This window comes from Gigantopelta aegis, chromosome 4 (genome assembly GCF_016097555.1).
Source record: "Gigantopelta aegis isolate Gae_Host chromosome 4, Gae_host_genome, whole genome shotgun sequence".
NCBI lineage: Eukaryota > Metazoa > Mollusca > Gastropoda > Neomphalida > Peltospiridae > Gigantopelta > Gigantopelta aegis.
This window is the reverse complement of record NC_054702.1, coordinates 17,878,446-17,891,334: the sequence shown is the minus strand read 5'-3', so window position 1 is coordinate 17,891,334 and position 12,889 is coordinate 17,878,446. Positions and strand designations below refer to the sequence as shown.

General features: G+C 35.4%; 1 protein-coding gene across 4 annotated transcripts in view; it reads left to right on the top strand.

Moving 5' to 3' along the window:
• Window positions 1-12,889, top strand: part of LOC121369619 (tubby-related protein 3-like) — a 92,321-nt gene that overhangs the window by 31,548 nt on the left and 47,884 nt on the right. For 3 of the 4 annotated variants that reach the window (XM_041494642.1, XM_041494644.1, XM_041494641.1), the window contains one exon: window positions 4,205-4,662. The exons of the other annotated variant lie outside the window; for it this stretch is intronic. In XM_041494642.1, coding sequence (XP_041350576.1) covers window positions 4,619-4,662 — 44 coding nt within the window. In that variant the 5' untranslated portion in view covers window positions 4,205-4,618. The remainder of the gene's footprint in view (window positions 1-4,204; window positions 4,663-12,889) is intronic. 4 annotated transcript variants of the gene reach the window in all.

Sequence of the window (12,889 nt, the reverse complement as noted above, 5' to 3'; positions counted from 1 at the left end):
AGTATATGCAGATATACTGAACCATATTTGAATAATGCTGCCTCAATATATTAAATACAGTGCAATTTTTAATAGTAAAAGGTTCAAGCAGCCCAAAATATGTGTAAATATAGAAAATAATGCATTTCAGGCATTGCTTAACTTTTGCCGATGAGTATATTATTATTCATACCACATATTGCATTGTTATTTGGTTTGTTACTATTAACATCTAGTATAGGATGAATATCATTCATTTTGGCCTTATATCTGTTAAAAATTTATATGGATGACAACTTTATCATTATATTTAATTTTTCAATATAGTGTTTTTGGGACACAGAATGTGCAACGGTACCCCCATTCAAATGGCGATATTTTTTTAATCCACCAACATTTTTGCTGCAGACAAGCAGATATTAAATTCATATATAATGAGGTATCTAAAAATACTTGTCTCCAAAAATCCCTAGCGGGGGGGAGGGTTTCAGTATCTGGCCCATGGACTAATAGAACAATATATTATTAACAATATTATATTAATATTGTCTTCACTTCAAATGAAATATATAGATAAATTGACAAAACATTATTAATAACACTTGGTAAGTGATCAACATCACAAATAGTCAAACAAAATAAAAAAGACAGATAGACTGTCGGGCTGATAGTTGGACTTATAAATCATCCGTAGGAATATTTACTCACATTTGGCGAGTACTTTCTGCAGCCCTGTATCTGTAGTATGTTTATGATTTAAAACATGAAAGTATTATATAGACAACCTGATCAAATAATTTTTTTGAAGTTTTAACTGAAAATTCCAATTTATTTTAATAAGAGACATGCACATATATGCTTAAATTCCCAAATTCAGGACCTGGTCATAAAGTTAAATTGCACTTATATGGAAAATTCTGTTAATTTAAACATATTGCACAGGGTGTTTCAATTTCCCCTAATTATTTAGCTGCACCATTTCTTTCCATTGCAATTTGGAGTGGGTTCTTCACTAAAATAAATTATGGTATTTTAAATGTAAAGGTTTTTCGCTTGAATAGATATAATATCTGTCGCAAACCGGATGTACATGTACTTAAGTCTAACAGTTGTGATAACAGAATTACCCTACATGTATATCCAGCCACTGGTGGTGTCGTAAATTGTATCAGGGGTGGGTATGCATGTCTGAACCTTAAGTGGAAAAGGACATGTCAAAGAGTACCCAGGCCCTGATAACACAGTGAATGGGGATCATTATTCCCAGTTATCTTCTCTTGAGGCTCCACTTCATACAGCACTAACTGAATTATAAAAATCACTTAAATGATATATAAAAGTAACTGTTCAACTTATAGGTGAAGATAATAAATGGTAGTAATACATATCTTCTTTTTTTTTACTTGAACCGGGATTTAAAAAATAATGATTTTTCTTCATTACTCAGAATGATAGCAGAGCCTATATATTTGTACATGTATGTGATTTTTTTTAAATTTAGGACCAAATTCCAAGTAACTGATGTTTATGTTTAAAACAAGCTATTGAGGTCAAAGCATGATCATAACAGATATATAGATGTATAATTAAAGGCACATGCCAGACTTTGCAGTCAACATGTGTCCTAATATTTGTTGTATTTCAAACCAGATTTTACCAGACTAATTATTTTAATTATTATAATATTTTTAAAAATAAAAATAAAAATATTATTATTTTAATGTCCAACATTATTTAAAGGTAAAATACAGATTTAGTTACTGTAACCGTGAGGACAGCCAGAATCACATTCAGTGTTTCTGTAAAACGGGTATGGCGCCATACCCCAATTTATTTGCATATTTTATTTTTTTAAGTTAACTTTTTGACAAAATTAATTACTCTTATCAATACTGTGTGATTTGCTTAACCCTAACTCTAAACTTAACCCATTTTCTTTCTCAGGGATACCCCTCATACCCCCTATTAAGTGTGGTTGCATGCATTCATTTCCATTGTGCCGTACCCAGAAATTTCTTTCTGGAAGAAACACTGACATTGGATATGTACAGACAATGATATATTCTAAACCTAAAAATATAAGTAATTTGTAATTTTAATCATTAATTAGCCAGAAACATGTTTTACACTGGCTACCAAAGCTTCCGTGAATAGAAATCTTTTTGTGGGTATTTGTCTTTCATTATTGTTTGTAACTGGATGCCCATTTGTGATATAAATGTCATTGGTGTCATTTGAATGTACATGTATCTATATCAGTACATGATCAAAAAGGAACTAAACATTTATAACAGTGTAGTAGGACATAAATATAAACCATTTTAAAAATCAGTGTAACATATATAACAGTTTTCATAGCTGGGCTGCTGGATTTTAGTATTGGTGAATATTTACAGTTTTCAGTCTAGTCGGACATTTTTGTTTATGAGGTACACGATAAGGGTGAAAAAAAAAAGATTATAATTATTTTATACGACATACATGTATAATCAACACACAGATTTTGATTGTAATTTTTAAAGAAAATAACAGTAATTTGCATAACTTATGCAAATTATTGTTACTACATTGTTTTGGTGTTTTATTTAATATGATAAAAGAGTCGGAAAAATGGCATGCGTGACTAATCGCCTGTGAGAGGATTGACCTGTTGTGATATTTACTAATGAACTTGTAAACAAATGGGGTTCTTGTGCTGTATACATGTAGTTGTATAAGAATTGTTCGTAATATTTTGCGAATTTATCGATGTATAACGGTCACAAATTGTATAAAATCATGTAGTGTAGCGAAGCAATTTTATACTAAATTTGTGACTTATACATCAATAAATTCACAAAATATTAAAAACAAATTCTTATACTTACAAACAGCACAACTTATTTAGTTAAAACTACACATAATTCATAAATCAAATTCTAACGTTTTTCCCATGGTCTGCTTTATGTAATGACGTCCCATTTGACATAATGACATCATTTTCGGAAGTGTTTTTAGTTCAAAATCATTCACTACGCTACGCAATTTTATGCAGTTTGTGACATTTGTACATTGATAAATTCATTTAAAAAATAACAAACAGATTTTAATTACAAAGACAGGAGTTTGTGCAGAGGGTGGGTTACGGCAGTCAAACCCACCCCTTGAACAAGCAAATGTTCTCTTTTTGTCTGTACTTTTCCAGGTCTTAACCCCTCATAAATAGTTATAATGTCAATCATCCTAAAACATGAGTTATTATGTCAAGCGGATTTAGAAATCATCTTGCCCTAGGGTCAGACGCATTTAACAGCTTGCTAATTAAGTCAGGCCAGTGTGTGTTGGGGTGGGGGTGGGGGGGATGGAAAGTAAATAATCCTGAAAATTTTATGCATTATTGTTGTTCTAAGTTTTTTGGTGGGGGGTTTATTGCACTTAATTATGGAGCATAAGAACTTGCGTCTCGGTGTATATATGCATTGTTTGACAAATGTTTGTGAATGTCACTAGCCCTCAGATAAACTTTGGCTAGTGTCTTATATATTCTAGGTATACAGTTGATAATTTCCACTAACTCAGGATAAAAATTCAGTGGACAGGACCAAGTGCTAGTAGATTAGTCAAACCCTGATAAAACACACAGTACACTTGTGCATTAAACAAATGAAAATGACATATGGCACTTTAAATATTATTTGTGTACAATGTATGCCAAAAGGAGAAATATAAATAACTAATGACTTCAATCACTAATAATAACCGATCAATAGAAGTAATTTTAAATCGGGTAAGCTCTTTATGTAATGTGACTGTACAAGAATGACTCATGTATGTAAACATGATATAGCTATTGAAATGTTTCTTTGACTTATTGAGCTATGGCTGTCCTATACCATTATTGCTACCAGGCATATGGTGGACATATATGTATTGTGAAGCACTGCTAGTACGTTTCACTTCCCAGTTGTAAAAAGCCTGTCATTGTGGCTGGTGTGGCCTTGCTCTCCAGTCACAAAACAAAAAAAGCCTGTCTCAATAGCTGTGTGTTTATAGTAATGGGGTAGGAAGGGACTTTATGTGGCCGTTTGTACAGTCTATACCTTTTCTGTCTTCCTGGAGTTGTTGATTGGGAGATAACGGCTTTGATAACAACCTGGTAGATAATACATTAATATAATCTCATTGTTCCACAATGTGGCAGTGGGTTGTTTCTGATCAGGAAACCTTATTGTTTTGTGAATCACAGACTCCACAGCGAAGTCGTCGTCGGCTAGGCCACCACTGTCAGAACCACCAGCTCTGTTGCTGTGAATGTGGAATAGCCAGTTAGCATCGGGTTCAGTGATGTCACACACTTTTCAAGATCAATAACCGGGAATGATTTTAGCAACAGTCAACACACAGTGAAGTCCAACGGGGTTGCTGCTGCTGCTGCTGCTGCTGGGGCTGGGGCTGTGACAGCGTTGTGGTGTGTTGTTGTCACGCGTGTGTGTGTGCGTGTCTGTCGAACCCTCCCCTGGAGTCCCTCACTGTGGGGAGTATGTCCGTGCTCTTCCTGTTTAATCCTGTGTTCATGGATACCAGCTGACTGTCATGTGTTGGGAACAGACATTGTAAAGAGTTAAAAATATATATATATTTTAAAAAAAACACCTGGCAAATGGAGCCTTCGTTTAAGGTAAACAAGTGGACCTACAACATGAGGTAAGGAATCCAGTGTGTGTATTTGATTGTGTGTTCTCAAGTGTTTTGTGTAATCATACGTGTATCCAATTTCTCCATGCTTGTTCAGCTTTATATTGGTGCTGTATGGTATGTTTTTACTAAATAACTGAAGAGTGTCATATTGAAAAGCTTGAATGTTCGTATTTTTTAACATATTATATATGGGTTGAAAGCAGCATGTTAACACCATTTGTAAGAACACCTGCTTGTTAAAGACCACCAAAGTCATGGTGCTTCAATATTTAGAAGGCTGACTTTTTCTTTTTTAATACTCTTTTCCAGAAAAAACTAAATGTAGAATCAGTTGTCCACACAACAAATTATTTTGGTTTTATTTACTTTTTATTTATTTTTTATTATTATTAATGTTTATTTAATTATAAAACAAAAACCTTTAAAACAAAAAACAAGGTCACAAACCCTGATGGTCATTTCGAAATATTTAATATGTATATTTTAATATTTTTGAAGATTAAATATTATGGACATGGTTGTAATCAAACTGTAAATTAATTTTTGAAAGCATTGAGGAATATATTATATAAATACCTGAATAGGTTATATTGGTATTTGTATGTATACACACACAAACATATGTTTCCATGTTATTTACATTTCCTACTAATTCAGTTCTGCGAGTTTAAAGAATTACTGTTGCTAATGGATCACATGGGGTAGGGGTAAAAAGGTCATTTAACAACTACAGACTAAAACAACATACAGGTATAGTTGGTAAAACTCACAAATTACATTTGAATGTAATTTACATTATATAATTTAACTACTGGGTATTATTTTTATTATTATTATTATAGTGTAAACACCATAACTAGGCATAAATGGGTGGAGGAGTTGTATTATTCTAAGAAAAACATCACAAAATTCTAAAATCATTAATTGTTTTATTTGTTTTTGTTTATTGGTGATTTTTGTTTTGGGTTTTTTTAATTTGGCAGACCCATTAAGCATTAAAATGTTTATATTAAGTTATTTCCCCACCTCATGATCATTGGCATTGCTTCATTGCTTTGTTATTTGTTGCTCATTTCTTTGAGTTGTGTGGTAATAATTACATGTTTGGGACATGAATTCAGGCTGGGGAGACATTTGATACCTTAATGATCCAGAATTCTTTTCTTGTTTTTTTCTTGACTGATTGTATTTAGAATTGAACTTGGAACAGATGACCTATTTAACACAAATGATCGCAAAGCCATGCTGTTACATTGTTGTATTCATAATACAGGTACATAGTGTATATGTATCTTGGTAACGGGTTTATACATGTACTGATGTATAGGTAGGATGTAGCTCATTGGTAGAGTGCTCATTTCAGATCTGGTACATGTAGGTTGTAGGACATCTGATGTTATAGGGTCTAATATGCTGTAGAATCTCAGAAACAATAGGTGGTAGGATCTCGGGTCCTGAAGGATGTAGGACCTTAGGTGCTATAGGATTTAGGATCTCGTATCCAGTAGGCTATAGGATCTTATCTAGTAGGCTGTAAGATTTCGGATCCAGTAGGCTGTAAGATCTCGGATCCAGTAGGCTGTAAGATCTCGGATCCAGTAGGCTGTAGGATCTCCGATCCAGTAGGCTGTAGGATCTCAGATCCAGTAGGCTATATGACCTCAGATCCAGTAGGCTGTAGGATCACAGATTCAGTAGACTCAAGGAACTTAGGTCATGTAGGATGTCATGTGCTCTAGGATATATCATCTCAAAACCAATGGACTGTAGGATTTTGGTCCTGTAGAACTTTGGATCTTAAAATGCTGTAAGATTTAGGACATCGGATTCTGTTGGATCTTGGGTCATGTAGAATGTAAGATCTCAGGTCTTATAGGCATGTATCCAATGTGACTAAGATTTGAGGTCCATTAGGCTATAAGATTTTATGTCAGATATTCTGTAGGATATCTGATCCAATAGGTGTAGGATCATTCTACACCCGGTAGACTCTTGGTTACTTCCATTCCATGTGGTTAGTGTTGGCCTGTGTAAGAAAGAATACATAACGGATAGCAGTGGGCGACTTCCTCTCTATCCAGATCAAACCATAGATGGCAGTGTATGTTAAAAACTAAACTGACTGGCTTAACATATGCTATGTTGTCATTAACAAATATTCCATTCATGACTAATATGGACCATGTGTGTGCTGTTGTATTCCGAAACAACAAAAAGATTACTTATCCCATGAGGGGCTACAGTGTGTTAAAGATAATAGCTTTGTATTGTTAATTACTGATATGTGTGTAATAGACAGTACGGCACTTAAAAGATTGGGTTACTTTAATTATACCTGTGTGGTACTGAAATGATGCAAATGCTTTCAAATATAATGACTTTTATATTAACTACCAAGAGGTAAATGTACATGCAGGTTTTAGGTATATCCGTTGCATGGGATTATTGACTGTTAGTTACAAAACAAACAGATGGTATCAGTAGACAGTCAGAGGCACGTGCATGTGTGACAATGCAGTTCTACCTAAAGGATTTCACAATGTTTGCATGTTACAACTGGCTGGTGCTATAGACAGAACCCGTCTGTAGTCATTCATGACGGCATGACACTTGGGATCAATTCTCAACAGAGTCTTTCACACTGGACAATTGATCTCTGGCCCAGTTACATGTACATTAATACACTTGGCGTTAAGAATTCTAGTTCACTACAATGGGGTCATGCAGTATACCGCAAAACACTGTAATGGTTTTTTAATTTGGTGGCTCGTCAAAAACACTTAATCATTATACACAATTTGCATCAAATGTATATTTTAAATGTCTTACATGTGGGGTTTTCCCCTATAATCATCAATAAAATAATGTATTTAAAATATTTTACACAATCCACCATTTACTCTCTCAACATAGGTTGGGATATAGCTTAGTGGTAGAGCACTGACTTGGGATTTGATCACCTTCTACCGATTCTGGCGTTTTTTGGTACATCAAAGGCTGTGGTCTGTACTGTCCTTTCCGTGGGAAAGTAAATTTTATATAAAAGATCCCATATATATTTATCAGTAGTAGTAGTCTCTGTTGCGACTGGATTCACCCACATGTCTCTGTCTCTGTCTCTGTCTCTCTTTCTCTCTCTCTCTCTCTCTCTCTCTCTCTCTCTCTCTCTCTCTCTCTCTCTCTCTCTCTCTCTCTCTCTCTCTCTCTCTCTCTCTCTCTCTCTCTCCAAAATGTAAACCTGTCAATTAGCCACAAAATGGCCATAGTTTTAAATTGTGCTGAGATGCCATTAAATAAATATTCCTTTCATTTTTCTTCTTTCAATATTGTACAGTATTTTCTCAATGAAATTAGTTTGTTGATTTGAATATGTTGTTGGTTGTCCTATTGTCTGTGAAAAATAAAAGGGACTGTTCTGAGATTGTTGCCAGTTTTTAATACATTTTTCTCCATGAAATATTGCATATACATGGAAGCCATCAGCTGAGCAAAAATCTTAAGTAACTTTTTGCTAAGCTGATTGCTCTCACGTGCGGTAGGCATAAAAACACAAAGTTTTACAATACATGTAATGATTATATTAAAATTTAGAGAAAAAACCCTCAAAGAATGTTAATGCATTTGATCAGTAAAAAAAACCCTGGTAAACTTAAATGAATTTTTCATTTATATCAGAAAGCCTATTTTCGGAAGCCTTTGCTGTTTTCTGACAGTTGGAAACACTAATCCTTTTGTTTAAAAAAAAAAAAAAAAACCCCAGATGGGCATTCCAAATGATTCATAAAATCAGCCTGGGGTAATTGTACATGTCTTTACACAATGAGACAGTGCAATGACAGTTCGGTGATTTTGAATTTGAGTAATACTGATAAAATTCTTACATCCACAGTATAGTGTATAATATTGAAACTAAATTATAGATGATAATGTGGGGGTAAGGGCTGAGTTTTTCCCTTTTTAATTTTTTCTCTTTTTTTAAATATTTCAGAATGAAATATGATGGGTACATTTTTTTTTTTAAATGTTAATCAATGTAGGACATTTAAATTGGTGTTGGTGCGTGTGTTGATGTGTCTGGGAAAGTATATATAAAAGATCCTTTGCTGCACTTCAGTAGGAATATATCCTATATGATAACAACTGGCTCAAGTTGTTCAAAGCATTTTTAACTTAACCCTAGGTTAGCAGTGCTAACTTAGCATGGTATTTTTTCTTTAAATATCTTTGTATAAACACACAAAAAAGTTTGTATTTAATAAGTGGAGACCTTAATAATTATGCTGTTCTAAGTCAAAGTTCCTACATATATCTTCAATTGTTCTTTGTAATCATTCAATATCTGGTTTTGATCATTTGTCTTAACCGCTGGTTAAGCTACAATGTAACTAACAATTGAACAACTGGTTCCAGATTTCCACTTTCACTATTTAGATCATGTTAACAATGTTAGGCACCAAATAGCCATAGTTAAAAAATGTGCTGCTATGTCTTTAGCAATTACTAATATCTCGCATTCATGAATTTCATTGGTTATTTAGCCTTTGACAAAACCCTTATACCCTGCGTGGGCAGAGTCAGATCTCTTATACCCCACCTGTAACATCAGACTGTTGATATTGTATTAATGCGCCATGCAAAAATGTGTCTGTTACCAACGTAAATAAAACATGGCTGTCAAACGATTTGCCAACCACTTGGAAAATAAAATTGAAAAAAAGTGAGCATCTCTTTACAATAAAACTAAACTGGATACATGACGTTGCTATTGAATTTTGAAAAATTTTTTTACATTATTAATGCACCTGGATGTGTTTGAAGAAAATCTTGTAATTAAACATGTCGGCAAGATAAATTTGTTGTAGTTATAAGCATCACAAGGGGTTTGTTGATTTTATACCCTCTGTACAAGAGCATACAGAGGGTATAAAAATCCATAAAACTCACAACTTAAATATTACTTTCCTGTCCTTTTATATAATCTGTAAACTATATAGAGTGAAATCATCGTTTTATAACATCAGCATGGATAGCAACTTAATGTAATAATAACAACACCTTTTTCAGATATCCCAGATGATCTGTGTAGGGTGTATACATGTACTACCAAATCAAATCCCATAGACAACATTAGTAACATATGTGGCTAAAACTCCTACCTGCAGCGTATCAATCGACATAAACGCCACAGATATAAATACTGCCACCCCTCACACTTAAAGTGAATCAGAAATAAATTGGGGGTCAAGCTGCTTGTTTCTGAGATAATGGGTAGTGTCTATGACTACCCTAGTTCGGCACAAAATTTGAGTACATTTTTTTACAGATACCCCATATATGTTTCAAGCACAAGGCTACTTGACACATTGGTACTACATGAAATAACATTTTTTTTTTTTTTACCCAGATGAAACTATTATTTTTTACAACCAACACATTCACATTTATAACCAATCACAGAACTTGTGGTGTTCACTTCTCTATCAAAAGTTGGGTGCACCTCAAATTTTGACCCAGCCAGAAGTTATTTGGTTTAGTACTACCTGTAGGCCTACTCCGTTTGAATATGAAATAAGCATTTGGCCATTTCACAAAATATAAAGTCCTGGATCATTGAGACTTGGTTTATAGTTGTATTAGATTCTAAGACTGCTAATCTCTGTGCATATTTAAAAAATAATAATAATAATAAAATAAATAATAAAACTTTATTTAAATTTTTGTTTTGCCTTTACAAAGTAAGTTATGCTTTTAATTCCAATTCTCACAAAATATAAGTCCTATAGATCAATGAAACATGGTTTATAGCTGTATCTATTAACGTTAAATACAATGCTTGTGGGGAAAAAAGTTTACAATTAATTGTATTTAAAAAAAATATATAATAATTTTTAAAAATATATCGAGATGAACATCCATGGTTGTAATTAACAGTGATATCGAATACATTTACGGTAGGTAGGCTTGACATTTACGTTCTGCAGAATACTGAGGTTTTTTGTTGGGTTTTAATCACAAATTATTTATTCACTGAATCAGTTTATGGTAGATGAGATATTTAATTCCGAGGTATTTCCTACTCTGTATCTCTCGCTAGTACATGTACATTTGTTAATGTATTAATATTCCCAATAGAGAACGCTTATGTGTTTCACAAACAGAGATTTGCTTTCAAATTCATAGCAATTGTCATTTGACGGGAAAGGATAATCAATATCATAGCTTAATGACGGTAAAGCCCACCTGGTTTCTATAGATTCTGCAATTAGCATTCTAATGCACACTCGGGTGGATGTGCATATCGGTGTGCTCAAGTTTTGTTGACGTCTCTTGGTTTGTTTGACTAATCAATATATTTTGCAACCTTTGTAGGAAAGGGTTTTCTGTCTGTAGTCATGATGAAATTATATCATAGTGGGGATGGGTTTTTTTGTGGGGTGTTCATAAGTTATACCTTATACATGTATTGGTTAAAGGCTCGTGTCGACTGGATGTGGTGCGTGTGGTCCGACTGTTATGTCTGATTTGTCTCCGGGTTGTGTTTTAGGCAGACACTGTATACAATTATTTCCTTGTGGCTGGCCGCATGTGTTTTACAGACACACACATCCAGTCTAGATGCTCTCACTGACATACTACTGACTTTGCAAAATGATCTTTTATAATATTAAATTAGAAATGTTCCTTTTAGTATTCAGATCTGACCTTGCCAAGTGGAAGAATGTATACTTAGTTACAATGAGGTTAAGGTATGGGATGTAGTTAGTTACAATGAGGTTGGGGTGTGGGATGGTGGGATGTAGTTAGTTACAATGAGGTTGGGGTGTGGGATGTAATTAGTTACAATGAGGTTGGGATGTAGGATGGCAGGATGTAGTTAGTTACAATGAGGTTGGGGTGTGGGATGATGGGATATAGTTAGTTGCAATGAGGTTGGGGCATGGGATGGCGGGATGTAGTTAGTTACAATGAGGTTGGGGTGTGGGATGGCGGGATGTAGTTAGTTACAATGAGGTTGGGGCATGGGATGGCAGGATGTAGTTAGTTACAATAATCTTGGGGTGTGGGATGGCGGGATGTAGTTAATTACAATGAGGTTGGGGCATGGGATGGCGGGATGTAGTTAGTTACAATGAGGTTGGGACATGGGATGGCGGGATGTAGTTAGTTACAGTGAGGTTGGGGCATGGGATGGCAGGATGTAGTTAGTTACAATGAGGTTGGGGCGCGGGATGCAGTTAGTTACAATGAGGTTGGGGTGTGGGATGGTGGGATGTAGTTAGTTACAATGAGGTTGGGGCGTGGGATGGTGGGATGTAGTTAGTTACAACGAGGTTGGGGTGTGGGATGGCGGGTTGTAGTTAGTTACAATGAGGTTGGGGCGTGGGATGGCGGGATGTAGTTAGTTACAATGAGGTTGGGGCGTGGGATGTAGTTAGATACAACGAGGTTGGGGCGTGGGATGGCAAGATGTAGTTAGTTACAATGAGGTTGGGGTGTGGGATGTAGTTAGTTACAATGAGGTTGGGGCATGGGATGGCGGGATGTACTTAGTTACAATGAGGTTGGGGCATGGGATGGCGGGATGTAGTTAGTTACAATGAGGTTGGGGCATGGGATGATGTGATGTAGTTAGTTACAATGAGGTTGGGGTGTAGGAAGATGGGATGTAGTTAGTTACAATGAGGTTGGGGTGTGGGATGGCGGGATGTAGTTAGTTACAATGAGGTTGGGGCATGGGATGTAGTTAGTTACAATAATCTTGGGGTGCGGGATGTAGTTAGTTACAATGAGGTTGGGGCATGGGATGGCGGGGGGATGTAGTTAGTTACAATGAGGTTGGGGCATGGGATGGCAGGATGTAGTTAGTTACAATGAGGTTGGGGCATGGGATGTAGTTAGTTACAATGAGGTTGGGGCATGGGATGGCAGGATGTAGTTAGTTACAATGAGGTTGGGGCATGGGATGTAGTTAGTTACAATGAGGTTGGGGTGTGGGATGATGGGATGTAGTTAGTTACAATGAGGTTGGGGTGTGGGATGATGGGATGTAGTTAGTTACAATGAGGTTGGGTGTGGGATGATGGGATGTAGTTAGTTACAATGAGGTTGGGATGGCGGGATGTAGTTAGTTACAATGAGGTTGGGGTGTGGGATGGCAGGATGTAGTTAGTTACAATGAGGTTGGGGTGTGGGATGATGGGATGTAGTTAGTTACAATGAGGTTGGAGTGTGG